The sequence below is a fragment of the Piliocolobus tephrosceles genome, chromosome 21 (assembly GCF_002776525.5).
Source record: "Piliocolobus tephrosceles isolate RC106 chromosome 21, ASM277652v3, whole genome shotgun sequence".
NCBI classification, from domain to species: Eukaryota; Metazoa; Chordata; class Mammalia; order Primates; family Cercopithecidae; genus Piliocolobus; species Piliocolobus tephrosceles.
The window spans coordinates 11,972,031-11,993,859 of NC_045454.1; the positions used below are offsets into that span (position 1 = coordinate 11,972,031).

A 21,829-nucleotide genomic window follows, 5' to 3' on the forward strand; every position below is an offset into this window, starting at 1 on the left:
TAAGACATCCCAATTTACATGGTCATTTACTTGAGAGAAAAAATATTTATTTTTCATTTTACATGTATTGGAAGTAATTTTAAAGTGACTTTGTAACAAAAGCATATTATTTAATCCATGTGAATACAGCATACTGACCCAAATCCAGAGGGAATTCTTAAGTTCAGTCATGTAATAATATTCTCCCAGTTCTCCAAAAGTATAAAATTTCACAGTGAAAAAGAAGTATTTTGTTATCACTGAATACTGACTCCAATTCAGTGATACCGATATAGATAGCAAGCTACAAAGCACAGTTTACTAGTAAATGAAGCCAAATGCCATACAAGTTGTACTATAAAAACAAATGATGCACTAGTCATTAGGGAAATGCAAATCAAAACCACAATACTGCCTTACACCCAATAGGATAGCTACTACTACTTCAAAAAAAAAAAAAAAAAAATAGGCTGGACATGGTGGCTCACACCTGTAATCCCAGCACTTTGGGAAGCCATGGCAGGAGAATCGCTTGAGCCAGGAGAATCACTTGAGCCCAGGAGTTTGAGACTCTGTCTCAAAAAACTTAAAAATTAACCAGGTGTGGTGGTACATGCCTATAGTCCCAGCTACACGGGAGGCTGAGGCAGGAGGATCACTTGAGCCTGAGAGGTCGAGGCTGCAGAGAGCTGTGATTGCACCACTGCACTCCAGGCTGGGCAACAGAGCAAGACCCTGCCTCAAAAAAAAAAAAAAAAAAAAAAGATAAGTAATTGCCTTACATTTTGGAGGTACCAGAGATGCAGCTTGGCAGATGACAGAGAAACAAAAGAGACCAAGACCAAGGAGGCTGGGTGGGGTGAGGCCAGATGCTTGGATTCTGATGTGACCCAAGGCACTTCGCTTCCTCTCCCTGTCTCCCAATCTCCACATCTGGAAAACGCCCTAGAAAGCTGTACTTGCCTTCTGAAATATTCCAGAAGGATTCTACATGTGACTCACCCCTTCAGTATCTCACATAGAGAAAATGCTCAGCACATTGTAGTCACCAGAGACCCCCTCCAGCTGATAAAAATAACAATAACAGGACTCCAGAGAAGGACAAGCCCAACAGAGGGGGATGGAAGGAGAAGGGGGACTCAGGCTAGGATAAAGTAAGCAAGAGCCATAGGGATGAAGAGAACGAGGGCAGACGTGCAGATGAGGCTCCAGCCGCTGGAGGTGTGTCCATTCACTCATTCATTCATTCATTCATTCATTCAACAGGTATTTATTGAACACCTACTGTGTTCTGGGCCTAGGGATACGGTGATGCCCAGGACACATCACTGTTCTTGTATTTACAGCCCACAGGCCATATCCCTCACTCTCAGCACGTAGTAGGTGCCCAAAAGTCTACCATCCCATGAGCCACAGGCGCCTCTGGTACTGGCCTGTGACCCTCAAACATTGCCAAGCCAGACTGTTTTCAGGAAGAGTAAAGGAATTTTCCACCAAGAAGCTAGGAAGTTGGAAAGGATTTGGAGGGAGAGGGCGGGTGTTTCTGTTCTGCTGTGTGGCTTTGGAAAACCCTCATGACTTCTCTGGCCCAGGAAATGGAAAGGAAAGGAGATGAAGTCAGGATGAAGGTGAGTAATGGGAGATTCCTAGCTCCCTCAAAGCCCCCAAACCTTCTTCTCTGGGTGGGGGTGAATGGGGTGTAGAGAGATTTGCAAAGGTGGGGGATCTGAGTGAGAAGAGAGATGAAGAAAGAAGACAGAGAAGTTGCCTGGAGCAGAGAGACAGCCCTAGAAAGAGGGCTGGGAAGGGGGAAGGAGGGAGGAAGGGGCCTAGGCAGGGACCTGGTGGGGGTGTCTCAAGAGAGGTCTCTACGCATCAGAAGGGCCAGGTCATTAAGAGAGGAAGGGGAGGCCAGGCGCGGTGGCTCATGCCTGTAATCCCAGCACTTTGGGAGGCAGAGGTGGGAGAATCTCGTGAGCCCAGGAGTTTGAGGCCAGCCTGGGCAACATGATGAAACCCCGTTTCTACAAAAAACACAAAAGTTAGCCAGGTGTGGTGGCACATGCCTGTAGTCCCAGCTCCTTGGGAGGCTGAGGTGGCAGGATCGCTTGATCCCTGGAGGCAGAGATTGCAGTGAGATCACACCACTGCACTCCAGCCTGGGTAACAGAAGAAGACCCTGTCTCACACAAAAATAAAAAACAGACGAAGGAGAATAGAGAAGGTGGAGATGGACTAGAAGAGAGGGAGAGGCAGACACACACAAACAGAAAATAAGAAGCAGAAACTGGAAAGTGATGGAGATAAGGTTGCCAAGGTTTAGCAAATAAAAATGCTGTGTGTCCAGTGGTGTTTGAATTTCAGATTAAAAGAAGAAGTTTTTAGGCCAGGCGCGGTGGCCCACACCTATAATCCCAGCAATTTGGGAGGCCGAGGTGGGCAGATCACCTGAGGTCAGGAGTTTGAGACCAGTCTAGCCAACATGGTGAAACCCCCATCTCCACTAAAAATACAAAAATTAGCCAGGTGTAGTGTCTCATGCCTGTAGTTCCAGCTACTCGGGAGGCTGAGGCAGGAGAATCGTTTGAACCCAGGAAGCAGAGGTTGCAGTGAGCCGAGATCGCACCATGTCACCCCAGCCTGGGTGACAGAGTGAAACTCTATCTAAAAAAAAAAAAAAAAAAAAAGTGTAAAAATGTCCCATGCAATATTTGGGCGATAAGTATGCTACAATATGAATTGTTGCTTATCTAAAATTCAAATGAAAGTGGGCATCCTGTATTTTATCTGGCAACCTTAGGTGGAAGAAAACAAAAAGAAATCTCAGGGGCAAAAAAAAAAAAAGCCAAAAGAACTGATTAAAGGAGCCAGGGTGTCCACCATCTGGAATTCCAACTGGGGCATGCCCAACTTACTGCCCGTAATTCCTGTATCCCTTTCCTCTCTGCCCTTCTGTCACCCCTCTGTCCCTCTGCCCCCCACTCTGTCCCTCTGTCTCCCCATCCCTGTCTCCCTCTCTCTATTCATCCTCCCTCTCTCTGTCCTCCTGTCCCCCTCCTCTGTCCCTGTGTCCTTCCTCTCTGTCCCTCTGTCCCCCACCTCTGTCTCCCCTCTGTCCCCTCTCTCAGGCCCTGGATCCTTCCCTCTCTATGCCCCTAGTTTCTCTACTGTGTCCCTCAAGCTCCCCTTTCTCTGCCTCACACTCTCCCTGCCTTCTGTCCCTACGTTTCCCTCTCTTTTTCCCTTGGTGTCCCTGTTTTGCAGTCCTTCTGTTCCTCCTGCCACCCCCAACTCCTCTTAGTTCCTTGGTCAGTCACTACTACTCCTGGAATCTGCCTCACACATTAAAACCGGTTGAGTCACTGTTCTCACTCCTACCAAGCTGTCAAGTGGGGGCTGGTTTTGGGGGGACAAGGCCTGAGGGGCAAGTGATGGAGAATGGGAAACACTTTCAGGGGCACTACCCCCTCCGCAGTCAGAGCTGACGAACCTTTGGGCTGGGAATAGGCGCTGGGACAAAGAGACGTTCTGCCAGACAAATGCTCGCTCCCATCTGCCACTGAACTCGGAGAGTCTGGCAAGTCAGAGATCTCTCCAAAGTCCCCTCTATTCTCCTGCTTTCAACTGCCATGCCTTCAGAGAAGTCTGTTCTCTAAAGAGCCCTCTTGGGCCGGGAGCGGTGGCTCACGCCTGTAATCCTGGCACTTTGGGAGGCCAAGGCGGATGGATCACTTGAGGTCAGGAGTTCGAGACCAGCCTGGCAACATGGTGAAATCCCGTCTCTACTAATAATACAAAAATTAGCCAGGCGTGGTGGCGGACGCTTGTAATCCCAGCTACTCGGGAGGCTGAGGCAGGAGAATCGCAGGTGGAAGTTGCAGTGAGGGAAGATTGCACCACTGCACTCCAGCCTGGGAGACAGAGCGAGAGTCCGTCTCAAAATTAATAAATAAATAAGTAAATAAATAAAAATGTAAAATGAGGCCTGTCAACCAACACCTTCACGCCAGCATTCTGGTGAGGTCTCTGTGTCCCTGTTTCTGGCCCACCTGCCCTGGCCTCTCACTCCTCTCTGCTTGTTACCTTCTGTATTTCTCTGAGTGTCTGTCTAACCAGGTCTTCCTCCTCCCATTGATTTTTTTTTTTCTGCATCTCCATCCCACCTCTGCAGAATTGTCTTTCTTCTTGTCTCTTCGGAGGGATGGGGTCTCTGTGTGTCTTCCTGAATCACTTTCCCTGTGTCTGGCCGGGTCTGCATCTATTTCTCCGTCACCCTTCGTTGCCTAGAGGCAGCGAACAGAATTCACTTGGGACAGTGTAAGCAAAAAGGACTTATTAAGGGACACACAGCCTCTCAGAAGAAACAGAATCCAGGCTGAGCCTCCAGGGTACTTTCAAATCCAGCGCCCAGAAAGGGCCGCCCAGGAACTGCTGTTCCTCCTGCGCGATCAGGAAGCCGGCAGCCGGCCCCGCCACCGCAGCGTCTCGCAGGAATCTGCACTGGCCTCCGGGCTGCCTCTCGCTCAACTTACTTCGGTAAGAAATTCAAGCTTCCCGCGAAGGCACCTGATTGGTGGAACCTAACCTTCGTCCACAGGCGCAGCCACAAGGCATTCTGGGAAATGTAGTTTTGAGCCCTCCAGCCGCTGCAGTTGCAGGATGGTGCACTAGGAGAATGGAATAGATGTTGAGAGAGGCCACACTTTCTCCCCGTGGTTGCACGCCCTCTCTCTCTGTCCATCTCTGTTTTTATGTGCACGTATATCTCACTTCTGACTTTATGTGTGTTCTGTCTCCTTGGTTTGTTTTTTTTCACTCTCCAGTTTTGTTTTTGTTTTTTTTTTAGTTTGAGACAGAGTCTCGCTCTGTCACCCAGGCTGGGGTGCAACGGCGCGATCTCGGCTCAGTGCAACCTCCGCCTCCCGAGTTCAAGCGATTCTCCTGCCTCAGCCTCCCGAGTAGCCGAGACTACAGGCACCCACCACCACGCCCGGCTAATTTTTGTATTTTTAGTAGAGATGGGGTTTTTGCCACGTTTGCCAGGTTGGTCTCGAACTCCCGACCTGAGGTGATCCATCTGCCTCGGTCTCCCAAAGTGCTGGAATTACAGGCGAGCCACCGTGCCTGGCCCCCAAGCTCCAGTTTTATTTCAATTATTCCATCTCTATGGCCTTCTCTGTCCTTTTTCTTGGTCACCACTTGTATGACCAGTGCCGATTCTCATAGCCCCCTGCCTCACCATTATCCTCATCCTCAGTTCCAACCTTACTATCGAGGATCTCCCTCTTGACCTTCACCTCATTTTCAGCTGAACCAGAGACTCAGAGCCCCAAGGAAGAAGAGGAGGGAGAGGGAAAATATGGGTGTCCCCTAGTTCCACAGACAAGCCAGGAACAGGACCCAGGCTTTGCATTTCTCAGCTGCTCTCCCTGCAGGTGGAAAGATCTAGCACCTCCAGGTAGGCAACGTGAACCAAAAGAGACGGGTGAGTTACTGGCTAGAGTTGGAGTGGTCACAGGGGTGAATTATTGTTTCGGTTAGGAGCAGAGTAGGACCCTCAGTTGGCTAGTAGTAATTGACCACTCAGCTTTACTCTCCAGAAACCTGTGGCCCTCTCGACCCTATTCCCTCTTCAGTGTTCTTTCTCTTAACCAATGAGCTTCCAACTGTATGGAAATGGGAGCTGCATCCTTCTCAGGAAGTACCTAGTCATTTAAAATGCATATATTTATTGGCCGGGCTCTGTGGCCCATGCCTGTAATCCCAACACTTTGGGAGGTCAAGGTGGGTGGATCACAAGGGCAGGAGTTCAAGACCAGCCTGGCCAAGATGGTGAAACCCTGTCTCTACTGAAAATACAGAAATTAGCTGGACGCGGTGGCAGGCACCTGTAATCCCAGCTACTCGGGAAGCTGAGGCAGGAGAATCACTTGAACCCAGGAGGTGGAGGTTGCAGTGAGCCGAGATTGCTCCACTGCACTCCAACCTGGGTGACAGAATGAGACTCCGTCTCAAAAAAAAAAAAAAAAAAAGTTACTAAGCACCTACCATGGGCCAAGGACTATTCTAAACACTAAGGGTTCACCAGAAAACAAAAGAAAACAAATTTCCCTATCCCAGGGAGTTTATACGGTACTGGGGAAAAGAAACAATAGCCAAAATAAATGAATAAATTATACAGTACACTAGATGATTAATATATGTTATGAAGAAAACTAAGGTAGAAAAGGAAAATTGAAAGTACTGGAAGAGGGGACACTGCAGCTTCCAATAAAGTACACAGGAAAGGCTGCACTGAAAATGTGACATGTGAGTAAAGACCTAGAGGAAGAGCAGGGCTGGGCGCGGTGGCTCACACCTGTAATCCCAGCACTTTGGGAGGCCCAGGAGGATGGATCACCTGAGATCAGGAGTTTGAGACCAGCCTGGCCAACATGGCGAAAACCCTGTCTCTACTGAAAATACAAAAAAAGGCCGGGCGCTGTGGCTCACACCTGTAATCCCAGCACTTTGGGAGGCTGAGACGGGCGGATCACAAGGTCAGGAGATCGAGACCATCCTGGCTAACACGGTGAAACCCCGTCTCTATTAAAATACAAAAAATTAGCCGGGCGAGGTGGCGGGCGCCTGTAGTCCCAGCTATTCGGGAGGCTGAGGCAGGAGAATGGCGTAAACCTGGGAGGCGGAGCTTGCAGCGAGCCGAGATCGCACCACTGCACTCCAGCCTGGGCGACAGAGCGAGACTCTGTTTCAAAAAAAAAAAAAAAGAAAAAAGAAAATACAAAAAAAATTAGCCAGGCGTGGTGGTAGGCACCTGTAATCCCAGCTACCCAAGAGACTAAGGCAGAAGAATCTCTTGAACCCAGGAGGCGGAGGCTGCAGTGAGCCGAGATAACACCACTGCACTCCAGCCTGGGCGACAAGAGTGAGACTTCGTCTCAAAAAATAAATAAATAAAAATGTTTAAAAATTAGCCAGGTGTGGTGGCAGGTGCCTATAGTCCCAGGTACTCAGGACGCTGAGACACAAGAACTGCTTGAGCCTGGGAAGCGGAGGTTGCAGAGAACCAAGATTGTGCCACTGCACTCCAGCCTAGTGACAGAGTAAGACTCTGTCTCAAAAACAAAAACAAAAAAAGATTCATTAGATTCGGGTAGAGATGACAACTAGCCTTGGTGTTTGGATTATGCCCATGGTCAAGGTTAGGGTCAAGTATGAGATCAGGGTAAAAACTGGGTGTAGAGTTAAGACTCTGGCTATAGCTAGAATCAAAGTCAAGGCTAGGATTACAGCTAAAATTAGGGCTAGGTTTGCATCTAGGACTGGACTGGGATTATAGCTGAGATCAAGGTCAGGGCGAGCCTCCAGTCAAGTCCAGGGTTAAGGTGTAGGCTTGGGGTATAACAGGGCCATGGTCATCAGACTTAGTATCAGGGTGACAGTCATTAGAGATAGAATTAGGCCACTACTGGAATCATGGGTAAGAACAAGCCATGGGTTTAAGGTTGGGGACAGCGTTGGGGTTAAGGACAGTCAGAATTTATAACAGAGATAGGGTTAGAGATATAGCTGAGGTCAGAGTCAGGTTAGGCCAAAGGTAGAATTAAGACTGGGACTGAGGTAGGATGACTTTAAGCATTGACCCAGCTTTTGGCAGGGTGTGGGCTGAAGTAAGGTTGTGACTTAGTTAGGACTAATGTAGGCTGGAGATGGATGTGAGTTGAAGGTTCAGAAATGTGATTCTTGAAGGCCGGGCACGGTGGCTCACGCTTGTAATCTCAACACTTTGGGAGGCCGATGGGGGCAGCTCACTTGAGGTCAGTAGTTCAAGACCAGCCTGGCCAACATGGTGAAACCCCAGCTCTACTAAAAATGCAAAATTAGCTGGGAGTGGTGACACTCACCTATAGTCCCAGCTACTCAGGAGGCTGAGGCAGGAGAATCGTTTGAACCCAGGAGGTGGAGGTTGCAGTGAGCTGAGAACACGCCACTGCACCCCAGCCTGGGCAACAGAGTGGTGGCTCATGCCTGTAATCCCAGCACTTTGGGAGGCTGAGGTGGGCGGATCACCTGAGGTCAGGAGTTCAAGACCATCCTGACCAACATGGAGAAACCCTGTCCCTACTAACAAAACAAAATTAGCTGGACATGGTGGCACATGCCTGTAATCCCAGCTACTCGGGAGGCTGAGGCAGGAGAATCGCTTCAACCCAGGAGGCAGAGTTTGCAATGAGCTGAGATTGTGCCATTGAGATCGATCTCCTGACCTCGTGATCCGCCCGCCTCGGCCTCCCAAAGTGCTGGGATTACAGGCGTGAGCCATCATCAATCCCCTCTTCTTTTAAGGACACTAGTCAGATTGGATTAGAGTCCACCCTAACAACCTCCTTTTATTTATTGATTTTTTTTTTTTTTTTTTTTTTTTTAGGAGTCTCGCTCTGTCACTCAGGCTGGCTCAGAGTCACGATCTTAGCTCACTGCAATCTCCGCCTCCCGGGTTCAAGTGATTTTCCTACCTCAGCCTCCCAAGTAGCTGAGACTACAGGTGTGGGCCACCATGCCCGGCCAATTTTGTATTTTTAGTAGAGACGGGTTTCACCATATTGGCTAAGCTGGTGTTGAACTCTTGACCTCATGATCTGCCCGTCTCGGCCTCCCAAAGTGCTGGGATTACAGGCGTGAGTCACCAAGCCTGGCCCAGCCTCCTTTTAAATTACTTCCTTAAAGGCCCTGTCTCCAGATGCGGTGGCTGACACCCGTAATCCCAGAACTTTAGGAGGCCAAGGCCAGTGGATCACTTGAGTCCAGGAGTTCAAGACCAGCCTGGGCAATATAGTGAGGCCTTGTCTCTACAAAAAAAATAATAATAGGCCGGGCGCAGTGGCTCAAGCCTGTAATCCCAGCACTTTGGGAGGCCGAGACGGGCGGATCACGAGGTCAGGAGATCGAGACCATCCTGGCTAACACAGTGAAACCCCGTCTCTACTAAAAACTACAAAAAAACACTAGCCGGGCGAGGTGGCGGCGCCTGTAGTCCCAGCTACCAGGGAGGCTGAGGCAGGAGAATGGCATGAACCCGGGAGGTGGAGCTTGCAGTGAGCTGAGATCCGGCCACAGCACTCCAGCCTGGGCAACGTATCAAAAAAAAAAAAATAGTAATAATAATAATAATAAATAAATACAAAAGAATGGTCCTATATCCAAATATAGTCACATTATAAGGTCCTAGGTGTCAGGGCTTCAACATATGAATTTGGGGAGACACAATTCAGTCCATGATACAGCAAATATTTTAAAAAATATTTTTAGGCAAATATTTTTAAAAACATGGCGGCTCATGTCTTTGGTCCCAGCACTCTGGGAGGCCGAGGCGGGTGGATCATGTGAGGTCATGAGTTCAAAACCAGCCTGGCCAACATGGTGAAACCCCATCTCTACTAAAAATACAAAAATTAGCTGGGCATGGTGGCAGGCATCTGTAATCCCAGCTACTTCGGAGGCTGAGGCAGGAGAATCACTTGAATCCGGGAGGCGGAGGTTGCAGTGAGCAGAGATCATGCCACTGCACTCCAGCCTGGGAGACAGAAAGAGACTCTCTCAAAAAAAGAGAGAGAGAGAGAGAGAAATGACACCTGGGTGGCTACAGAGGAGTGAGCAACTGGAGCCAAATGCAATGGAAAATGAGATCATAGAGATCCCAGGGAAGGTGGGAAGAGGGGACACATATCACCTAGGGTCACAGTAATGTTTTGGGACTTTATTCTGAGAATAATAGAGAATCAGAGTAAGTTTTAAGCAAGAGGAGTGACACGATCTGATTTATATTTTAGAAGTCTCATTCTGCTGCTATGCAGTAATCAACACCCAGCCACTCCTCGACACTTTCTCTCTGCCTTCCCTCTAGTCCAGCCACCATCACCTCTTGCCTTGACCTCACAGGGCCCTCAGCTTCTGCCCTCAACTCCCACGGTCTGTCCCCCCACAGGGCAGTTAGAGAAACCTTGCTGGATCTTCAGTCAAAGCATTCCCCACTGCTGCTCAGACCCGCCCATCACTCCCACCTCACTCAAAGCACAATCCAGCGTCCTTACCGTGGCCCACCGGGTCCTGCATTCTCGACCACCCCCTCCCATTCTCCCTCTCAATCCACCCGAGCCACACTGGCCTCCCTGAACACCCAGTCATGGTTCAACCTTAGGGCCTTTGCACTGGCTACTCCCTCTGTCTGGGTCGCACTTCTCCACATATTGAAAAGGCTCCCTCCTCCACATCCTTGAAGACCCTTCTCAAATAGTGCCTCTTTCAAAAGGCCACTCCTGACCACTGCTCCCTTTATTTTTTCTCTATAGCACATAGCCCAACCTGAAAAATATACATAACATATATTATATATTATATGTATGTAACTATTAATTGTTATATAATTACATATGTAATTTTTTAAATTATCTTTCTTTTTGAGAGGGAGTCTTACTCTGTCGCCCAGGCTGGAGTGCAGTGGTGAGATCTTGGCTCACTGTAACCTCCACCTCCCAGGTTCAAGAGATTCTCGTGCCTCAGCCTCTTGAGTAGCTGGGACTACAAGTGCACACCACCATGCCCAGCTAATTTTTGTATTTTTAGTAGAGACATGCTTTCAACATATTAGCCAGGTTGGTCTCAAACTCCTGACTTCAGTTGATCTGCCCGCCTCAGCCTCCCAAAGTGCTGGGATTACAGGCATGAGCCACCATGCCCAGTCAATTATATCTATAATTTTGAGGTACATTATCATATTCATATTTGATAAAATATAAACATATAAATGTATTTTTGTATTGTTATAGTATGTATATAACTATATCTTATATATAAATGTATATTATATTATATATTATATAAATGTATATTTATAATTTATATAATATATAAATATACATTTGTACATTATATATGAAATATAAATATATAAAATATATAAATATATAAGATACACATTTATATAAATATATAACTATATACATTTATATAAATATTAATAAATGCATTTATATTTTAATAATAAAGGTACATGTCTTAATATTGATAACTATATTTATATATAAAATAAATATATAAATTTATAAAGTATAAATGTATTTTTAAATTTATAGTTTTATTAAAAAATATATATGATATATGATATATAAATATGACATATAAATATACATATTATATAAAATATATGCTATAAAAATATATATTTTACATAAGTACATATATACCTTTTATATATATTTATATATTATAAATATATTATTAATATATTGTTAATCATCAGTATTGATATACAGTATTTTGTAAATGCAAACATATTTATGTATTATTGGCCAGACGCAGTGGCTCACATCTGTAATCCCAGCACTTTGGGAGGCCAAGGCAGGCGGATCGCGAGGTCAGAAGATTAAGACCATCCTGACTAACACGGTGAAACCCCGTCTCTACTAAAAATACAAAAAATTAGCCAGGCGTGATGGCGGGCACCTGTAGTCCTAGCTACTTGGGAGGCTGAAGCAGGAAAATCGCTTGAACCCGGGAGGTGGAGCTTGCAGTGAGCCAAGATCGCACCACTGCCCTCCAGCTGGGGCGACAGAGCGAGACTCCGTCTCAAAAATATATATATATATATATAATTACTATATTAATAGTGTTATATATTACGTATAATATATAAAAATATAAATATATATAAATCATGATTCTAATTCTATAAGTATAGCATTTATTAACATATATAACTATATAAATATATACAATATATAATTTTAACAAATATATATACTTTTTTTTAGAGAGATGGGATCTTTTTTTTTTTTTTTAGAGACAGGATCTTGCTCTGCCTGCCCAGATGGAGCGTAGTGGCACAGTCACTACTTGACATCCTGGGCTCAAGCAATCCTCCCACCTTATCCTTCTGGGTAGCTCAAACTATAGGCATGCCTCCACATCCAGCTAATTTTTTATTTTTTTTAGAGATGGGGGTCTCACTATATCGCCCAGGCTGGCCTTAAACTCCTGGGCTCAGGCGACCCTCCTGTTTCATTCTCCCAAAGTGCTGAGATTACAGGGGTGAGCCACCACACCCAGCCCCAGATCTGGATTTGAGTCCAGCCTAACTGAATTACATCCATGAGAGATGTCACCTCCAAGCCTGTTTCCTGTTCTGTGAAATGAGACTATTACAAGATACTTGACAAGGCTGTCTGGGGACTTAATGAGATGGCAATAGGCAAGCACGCAGTAGAGACCATGAGGACAACGATGATGATGGTGACATCGCTGACCCTCGGGGTCTCTCTCCCCCTGGTCTTCATCTCCCCTGTCTTGGTCCCCGCATGAGCAGGTCCCTCGGTCTCGGAGCAGGTCCCTCGGTCTCTATGGGAGTCACTGCGGCCCATTTAAGTGTTTCTCCCCACACTTTCTCGGGGTTTCTAACTCTTGCCCCTCCCCACACATCTCTGGACCTCCAGCAAGAGCTATTTTCTGCCAGGCATCAGGCGGAGACGGAAACTCACAAATAAACAGGGCACCTTGGCGTCAGGTTAGCAGACAGTGGTCGTGGCCTTGGGGTGGGGGCGGAGGTTAGGGCGTAGTAAACACCGGGGCTGATGAATTTCTAGTCAGTATCATCTGCCATTCCTTTAACTCATAGCAGCAACCACACCAGGGTAAGAGGGCTAGTCTGAAGAAGGATAAGCGGCATCTTTCAATCAACTCATCCAATAAAATTGGAGTTGCGGGGTGGAAAGCAGCCGTGGCCCAAATAACAGAATCCTAGAAGAAAACAATTAGGGAGAAAATAGTAAGGGGAAAAAATAAAAAACCACTCCCAAGCCAGCAGTATCTGGGATTCTCCAAACAATAGGTGCAATTGTTAAGGGGAGTCATGGAGCCTCGGATCAGCCTCTCCTTACATCATTCTCAGGCACCCCGCAGATGTCACAGCTGTAACCACTGTCACTGGGTTACTGGGTCCAGGCCCTGCACAAACAGGGAACTCACACCTCCCGCGAGGAAGGTCAAGGCTGTGACTTGCAGAAAGCGCTCAGCACAGGGACCCGCGTGCCCATCATGGTGCCCTGTTCTTCCATTCTGCAGACCACAGTCTCTTCTGCTCTCGAGTACGTCTGTCGATGGCTGACAGGTCTCATCTGCTCTGTGTCTGGCTCAAATACGCCCATCCTTCCTGGCTTCCCACCTCCATCTGTCTCTACACCCACAAGACCCCCAGGGTCTGCTGCTTTCCCTTGGGGTCTTAGGCAGGCTCTTGGCTCACAGTGGGCTTGCCTGCTCCTTCACAGAGGGTAGGAGGATGTCTGAGGTCGAGGTCAAGCAGTCTTGGGTTTCAGATCCAGAGTAACACTTCTTTAAACATTATTTTTATTTTTAATTTATTTTTTTGAGACAGAGTCTTGCTCTGTCACCCGGGTTGGAGTCCAGTGGTGCGATCTGGGCTCACTGCAACCTCCACCTCCTGGGTTCAAGCGATTCTCCTGCCTCACTCTCCCAAGTACCTTGGATTACAGGCACATGCCACTGTGCCCAGATAAATTTTGTATTTTTAGTAGAGACCGGATTTCACCATGTTGGCCAGGCTGGTCTCTTAACTCTTGGCCACAAGTGATCTGCCTGTCTGGGCCTCCCAAAGTGCTGGGATTACAGGTGTGAGCCACCAAGCCCAGCCAGACTAACACTTACTGTCCATATGACTTTGGACAAGTTCCTGAGCCCCTCTGAGTCTCCTTTCGCTCGTCTGTAAAACAGGACTATTAACAGACTCTGTTTGACACGATCTGGGAGGATTTAGAGATGACACACGTCGGGCCCTGAGCAAGGTGCCAGCCTAAAGGTGCTCAGTAATGAGTCTGCCTATGATTATTGCCTCAACTGTGTCTTCATTATCATAGATGATCTTTTTTTTTTTTTTTTTTGAGATGAGGTCTCACTCCCTCACCCAAGCTGGAGTTCAGTGTCACCAACACAGTTCACTGAAGTCTCTCAGCCTCCTGGTTTCAAGCAATCCTCCTGCCTCAGCCTCCTGAGTAGCTGGGACTGCAGGCATGCATCACCAGTTAACTTTTTTGTAGTTTTTGTAGAGACTAGGTCTTACTATGCTGCCCAGGCTGGTTTCAACCTTCTAGGCTCAAGTGACCCTCCTGCCTCAGCCTCCCAAAGTGCTGGGGTTACAGGCATGGGAATTTGGGACAATGGATGGGTCCAAGAAAGGACCCCCAACAATATAGATAACATTTTGAAATGCCCCTTTAGGACTTTGAACGTTAAACTCATAGGTAATATAGCCCACCAACATACACATTTTATTTTATTTTATTATTTTCTTTTCCTGAGACGGAGTCTTGCTCTGTCACCCAGGCTGGAGTGCAGTGGTGCTATCTCAGCTCACTGCAACCTCCACCTCCTGAGTTCAAGCAATTCTCCTGCCTCAGCCTCACCACGCCCGGCTAATTTTTGTATTTTTAGTAGAAACAGAGTTTTGCCATGTTGGCCAGGCTGGTCTGGAACTCCTGACCTCAAGTGATCCACCTGCCTCGGCCTCCCAGAGTGCTGGGATTACAAGTGTGAGCCACTGTGCCCAGCCACAAATTTTATTTTCAAAAATGCATATCCTATCCTAGCTAAAATATAAAAGGAAAATAAAAAGACAGTAATTTATAATAAAATAATGTCTATTTAAGTATACAAATGCTCAGGCATGGACACTCCAAAAATCATCTGAGCGGAGAAGACACTAGCCTCTCTGCGTAGATTCACCATGAATGAGATACAAACAAATGGTATGTTGTTTGGGGACAGATACCACAAGCAGCATTGCGTTGAGTGTTGTGGCTTCTAGAATTGGTGAATAACTGAATAAAGTTCTCAGAAAAACCAAGAGCTTGAAGACCAGAATGAATACGGTGGTTGCAATCCAGGAAAAATGAGCATTATCTTAAAATATCGCAAAAAGCACCTAGTGCTTATATATAAAACATAGCTAGGCTCTGAATTCGGATAATTATAAATGGGTTCTTCTACCTAGATGGGTGTTCAGTGGGACACTGGAAAGTTAAGTGGGGCCCAGAATAGGTCTCGGTGGTGCGAACTGCTGAGATATCTGCCATCCCTGGTCCCCACCCACTAAATCCAGCCACACCCCCAATCACTGTGACAAACTCAGAACGCCCTCACCAATTCCAAAACATACCCTAAGGGAGATTTGCAGAGTCTGAGGGTGTCCAGCCCCTGCAAACCATGCTGGCTTTATCTTGGAACCTTCACTCCATTCTAGCCACTCCAGCCCCCTTGCTGTTCCCAGATTTCAGGATGTCTTTTTTTTTTTTTTTTTTTTTTTGAGACAGAGTCTTACTCTGCCACGGTGGCTGGAGTGCAGTGGCCCTAACTTGACTCACTGCAACCTTTGCCTTCTGGGTTCAAGCAATTCTCCTGCCTCAGCCTCCCAAATAGCTAGAACTACAGCCACCCACCATCGTGCCCAGCTAATTTTATTTTATTATTATTATTATTATTATTATTATTATTATTATTATTATTATTATTATTTTTGAGACAGAGTCTTGCTCTTGTCACCCAGGCTGCAGTGCAATGGCACAATCTCAGCTCACTGCAACCTCTGCCTCCCAGGTTCAAGCGATTCTCTTGCCTCAGCCTCCTGAGTAGCTGGGATTGCAGCTACTAAGCCGCCACCATGCCAGCTAATTTTTGTATTTTTAGTAAAGATGGGGTTTTGCCATGTTGCCCAGGCTGGTCTCAACCTCCTGACCTTGTGATCCGCCCGCCTCAGCCTCCCAAAGTGCTGGGATTACAGACTTGAGCCACTGTGCCCGGCCTGCTAATTTTTGTAGTTTTAGTAGAGATAGGGATTTCACCATCTTGGCCAGGTTGGTCTCGAACTCCTGACCTCAAGTGACCCACCCACTTCGGCCTCTCAAAGTGCTGGTATTACAGGCATGAGCCACCGTGCCCAGCCACAGTTTCCATAGCTGGTGTTCCTCTTCCTGGAAGATTCTTCTTAGTGGTCGCAGCTTCCAAGTCCCATCCCTGAGCCAGCCACTCTCAGAACACCCGGTTCACAGGTCAGCAGGTCTTTACAGTCTAGTGTTTTCTCATTTACTGGTTGCTCTCCTGAACTTGTTCATGAAGCAGGCATAAGGTAGCCTTGGTCACTGCTGAATTTCCAGCACCCAACATGGAGCCTCAATAACTATGTGTTGAATATCAAGGTGGTCCATGAAGACTGTGGGTGGAAGAAGAACCCCTGTAGGTACGGTGGGTGGGAGACAAGGCTTTTGCTGGTTCCAAAGGCCGGGAAGGATTTAAGACAATGAATAGGGCCAAGAGAGGGTTTTGTTTGTTTGTTTGTTTGTTTGTTTAAGAGACAGGGTTGTCCAGGTGCAGTGGCTCATGCCTGTAATCCCAGCACTTTGGGAGGCCGAGGCCGGTGGATCACCTGAGGTCAGGAGTTCCAGACCAGCCTGGCCAACATGTCAAAATCCCGCCTCTACTAATACAAAAAATTAAACAGGTGTGGTGGTGTGCACCTGTAATCCCAGCTACTCATGAGGCTGGGGCAGGAGAATCACTTGAACCCGGGAGGCAGAGATTGCAGTGAGCCAAGATTGTGCCACTGCACTCCAGCCTGGGTGACAGAGCAAGACTCCATCTCAAAAAAAAAAGAGACAGGGTCCACTCTGTAGCCCAGGCTGGAGTGCAATGGCACAATCATGGCTCACTGAAGCCTCAACCTCCTGGGTTCAAGTGATCCTCCTGCCTCAGCCTCCTCACTAGCTGGGATTACAGGCACATGCTACCATGCCCAGCTGATTTTTTATTATGTGTAGAGACAAGGTCTCACTATGTTACCCAGGCTGGTTTCAAACTCCTGGCTTCAAGTGATTCTGTAGCCTCAGCCTCCCAAAGTATCAGGATTACAGGCGTGAGCCAGCATGCCCAGCCCAAGAAGGGGCATTCTAAGTGAGATCGTCCCGTGCCAAGGTCCTCTGCCACTTCTAACCTCAATTCCCAGTTCCCAGAGTGAGTATGAAACCCGACTCTGCCATTTCCCTGCTGTGTGACCTTGGATACATTCCTTAACCTCTCCAAGCTTCATATCTTTCTCTGTAAAATGAAAATAATAGTCCTGGCGCAGTGGCTCACGCCTGTAATCCCATCGCTCTGGGAGGCAGAGACAAGTGGATCACCTGAGGTCAGGAGTTCCACACCAGCCTGACCAATATGGTGAAACCGTGTCTCTCCTAAAACTACAAAAAAATTAGCCGGGCTTGGTGGTGGGCGCCTGTAATCCCAGCTACTCAGGAGGCTGAGGCAGGAGAATCGCTTGAACCCAGGAGGTGGAAGTTGCAGTGAGCAGAGATCGCGCCATTGCACTCCAGCCTGGGCGACGTAGCGAGACTCTGTCTCGAGTAAATAAAATAAATCAGGTCATGTTGTTATTATTATTTTTGTGTGTTTATTTTTTGTAGAGACAAGGTCTCGCTATTTTGCCCACGCTGGTCTAGACGTCCTGGGCTCAAGCGATCCTCCTGCCTCGGCCTCCCAAAGTGCCCGGAGTGCAGGTGTGAGGCACTGTGCCCAGCCTGGTTGCTATGGTGATCAGGAATAACTCTGAAGTCTACGAAGGGTGTAGCCCCTGCAGCCTACGGGTGGGAGATAGTTGCAGACATGGGCTTTCTTTGAACAGACAGGGAAACTGAGGCACAGAGAGTGGAAGTGTCTTCCCAGAGGACACAGAGCACCTTGGCAGCAGAGCAAGGACCAGAGACCAGGGGAATGATCTCCTTCCAGATCTCTGTGAAGAACTAAAATTAGATGGGGGTTATGGGCAGGGAGTGGGCCCTTTAAATCCTAAGCTCCACCTTTGCTTGGAAGAGTCTCTGGGCATTATAAAAGGGGGTGCAGCTCCCTTCTGCTCTGGGAAACGCCTGCTGCCCTTGCCCACGGGCCCCCAGCCCCAACCCCTCTCCAGTGGCCCACCACCCCTGCTTTGGTGCCATGCAGCAGCCACCCTTTGACATGTGGAAGGACTATTTCAACCTGAGCCAGGTGGTGTGGGCGCTGATCGCAAATCGGGGGCAAAGGCTGGAGACCCAAGAGATTGAGGAGCCAAGTCCTGGGCCCCCGTTGGGGCAGGATCAGGGGCTGGGAGGGTCAGGGGCCAACGGGGGCCTGGGCACCCTGTGCAACTTCTGCAAGCACAACGGGGAGTCCCGCCACGTCTACTCCTCACACCAGCTGAAGACAGCAGACGGCGTGGTGGTGTGTCCCATCCTGAGGCACTACGTGTGTCCCGTGTGCGGTGCCACCGGTGACCAGGCCCACACGCTCAAGTACTGCCCACTCAACGGTGGCCAGCAGTCCCTCTACCGCCGCAGCGGGCGCAACTCAGCCGGACGCAGGGTCAAGCGCTGAGGACCGTGAGATGTCCACCACCCGCACCCCTGACCCTCCTGGTCTGTCCCACCCAAGTCCCTAAACTCTCTCCTCCAGTCACCCAGCCCTTTGGAATTTCTGGCCCCCAGAACTCCACCCTGGCTGGCTCCTGAAACAGTGGAGACTCCTGGGAGCCAGGCCAGCCCCGCCCCCTTGGACCTGTCAGCCCTCGGAGCTCTGGCCTGTGGGCTTCCGAGGGTCCTTGGTGCGCGGGAACCCTTCCTGCATGGCCCTGTAGCGCCCTCTGGGCCCCGGTTCATGGATCTTTTGTCCTCGTGGGGCCTGCTGGTGACAGGAGCCCTGTCCCTTCAACTTCTCCCTTCCTTGTGGAGTTCTTGGATTTTTGAACCTCCAGGATTCCACCGTGCTGTCCCAAGCCAGCCCTTAGGAGACACTGAACAAGGCTGGCTGAGAAGTGCCAACCCGAGAACTTCAAGATGGGATGTCAACTTAACACCAGCCTTCTCCACCTTCACCCTCCTATAGAACCAGCCTTCTCTACCTTCACCCTCCTGTAGAACCACAGTGTCATCATGGACCACAGCAGTTCATTCCTTCTCTGACCTCAGCACCCATCCGTCAGGAGCTGAGTGGGACGCTGGAGAGCACCGTGTCACTGGAGGGCACGGTGTCTTCACAGGCTCACCTGGGGATGGAGAGTCATGGGTTGAGCTGACACCTTTCAATGCCCCCTGGTTGTTCTTCCCCTTGTTTAGCCCATTGCACTCGGCACATGCCCCCATCCCCAAATCACCGATGGGTCCTTTTCCCCAGCAAAGAAGCACATCTTTCGACCACCTCCCATCTGACCCCCCAAATCGTGATAGTTGACTAAAGGACTTTTTTTTTTTCCTCCTGTATTTTTCATCCTCCAACTTTTAAGTCGAGGAACCGCCGATAAGAGAGGGGTTTGAGTACCCGGATGGGAAAGGCAACGGCCTAGCTTTTATTTTAGGGGCAAAGAAAAGAAGGACCCCAGTCAGATTTTAAGTTGTTCAGTTTTTGGCACAGGGCTGGGACCCTGAGTATTGAGCTCTGGTGAATAAAAAGGTTTTTCAGTTGTCTTTGAAATGGCTGTATCTGTTTCCGTCTTTGGTTTGTTTGTGAGACAAGGTCTTGCTCTGTCGCCCAGGCTGGAGTGCAGTGGTGCGATCTCGGCTCACTGCCCGGGTTCAAGTGATTATCCTCCCTCAGCCTCTCCAGTAGCTGGGACTACAGGTGCGCCCCACCACGCCTGGCCTTTTTTTTTTTTTGATACGGAGTTTTGCTCTTGTCACCCAGGCTGGAGTGCAATGACGCAATCTCGGCTCACTGCAACTTCCGCCTCTCCGGTTCAAGCGATTCTCCTGCTTCAGCCTCCCGAGTAGCTGGGAATAAAGACATGCATCACCACGCCTGGCCATTTTTGTATTTTTAGTAGAGACGGGGTGACCGAGTAGCCGGGACTACAGGTGCGCACCACCACACCCGGGTAATTTTTATTTTTGGTTTCTGTTTTTTCTTTATTGAGACGGAGTTTCGTTCTTGTTGCCCAGTCTCGGCTCACTGCACCCTCCAGTTCCCGGGTTCAAGCGATTCTCCTGCCTCAGCTTCCCAAGTAGCTGGGATCACAGGTGCCCACCACTACGCCCGGCTTTTTTTTTTGTTTTTTTTTGTATTATTTTATGAGTAGGGATGGGGTTTCACCATTTTGGCCAGGCTGGACTCGAACTCCTGACTTCAGATGATCCGCCCACCTCGGTCTCTTAAAAGTGCTGGGATTGCAAGCGTGAGCCACTGCACCGGGCCTTTTTTGTTTGTTATGGAGTCTCACTCTGTCGCCCAAGCTGGAGTGCCATGGCCCAGTATGGGCTCATTGTAACCTCTTCCTCCTGGGTTCAAGCAATTCTCCTGCCTCAGGCTCCAGAGTGCCTCACCACACTGGCTAATTTTATATATATGTGTGTGTATGTGTGTGTGTGTGTGTGTGTGTTTTTGTTTGTCTGTTTGTTTTTGTTTTTAGTAGAGATTGGGCTTCACCATGTTGGCCAGGCTGGTCTCGAACTCCTGACCTCAGGTGATCCGCCCTTCTCGGCCTCCCAAAGTGCTGGGATTACAACGTGAGCCACCGCGTCCAGCCTCTGTCTCCATCCTCTCATCTGGCTTTGTCCTCAGCAGCTGCGGGAAGGGGCAGGTAGCTGCATTGGCCAGACCCAACACGCCGGGAAGCTGGAGGCAGGACAGAAAGGGGCTTTAGGTTCTCCTCCCAGCCTGCCCCCGATACATCCGCCAACCTGTGAACTGGCTCTCAAATTCCTCCCGTGCCTCCGCCTTGATCCCCATTCCCTTTTCATGTCATGTCTATGGGTTTCTCTGGCCCTGTGAACTCCCGGGATCTTCCAGGACCAGCTTTTTTGTAGTCCTTAAACTTTGAGCTCCCAGAACCCATTGGAGAGGTGTTGAAAACTGTGGTCCCTGCCCTGCGTGGTGGCTCACGCCTGTAATCCCAACACTTGGAGAGGCGGAGGTGGAAGAATCACTTGAGACCAAGAATTTGAGACTAGCCTGGCCAATATAGTGAGACCCCGTTTCTACAAAAAATACAAAGCAATAGTCAGGCATGCTGGCATGGGCCTGTAGTCCCAGCTACTCGGGAGGCTGAGGCGGGAGGATCACTTGAGCCCAGGAGTTAGAAACTGCAATGAGATATGACCTTGATGCTGCACTCCAGTCATGGTGACAAAGTGAGACCCTGTTTCAAAAAATAAAATTAAATTAAAAATAAATAAATATGCTGGGTGTGGTGGCTCATGCTTGTAATCTCAGCAGTTTGGGAGGCCAAGGTGGGCAGATCACCTGAGGTCAGGAATTTGAGACCAGCCTGGCCAACATGGTGAAACCCTATCTCTACTAAAACAAAAACCAGCCAGATGTGGCGGTGCATGCCTGTAGTACCAGCTACTTAGTCACCCTGTCTCCATTAAAAATGCAAAAATTAGCCGGGTGTGGTGGCGTGCACTTGTAGTCCCAGCTACTTGGTCACCTCATCTCTATTAAAAATACAAAAATTAGGGCCGGGCGCGGTGGCTCAAGTCTGTAATCACAGCACTTTGGGAGGCCGAGATGGGCGGATCACAAGGTCAGGAGATCGAGACCATCCTGGCTAACACAGTGAAACCCCGTCTCTACTAAAAAACACAAAAAACTAACTGGGTGAGGTGGCAGGCGCCTGTAGTCCCAGCTACTTGGGAGGCTGAGGCAGGAGAATGGCGTAAACCCAGGAAGCGGAGCTTTCAGTGAGCTGAGATCCAGCCACTGCACTCCAGTCTGGGTGACAAAGCGAGACTCTGTCTCAAAAAAAAAAAAAAAAAAAAAAAAAAAAAAA

At 48.5% G+C, this 21,829-nt stretch overlaps 1 protein-coding gene across 1 annotated transcript; it reads left to right on the forward strand.

Moving 5' to 3' along the window:
* The first annotated feature begins 17,862 nt into the window (after positions 1–17,862).
* Positions 17,863–18,831, forward strand: NANOS2 (nanos C2HC-type zinc finger 2). The gene has a single exon (XM_023182395.2). The coding sequence runs from the start codon at positions 18,028–18,030 to the stop codon at positions 18,442–18,444; it is 417 nt and encodes a 138-aa protein (XP_023038163.2). The 5' UTR covers positions 17,863–18,027; the 3' UTR covers positions 18,445–18,831.
* Positions 18,832–21,829: the final 2,998 nt, after the last annotated feature.

Coding starts and splice junctions, on each gene's coding strand:
- NANOS2 (XM_023182395.2), top strand. CDS start 18,028: ATGCAGCAGCCACCCTTTGACATGTGGAAGGACTATTTCAACCTGAGC.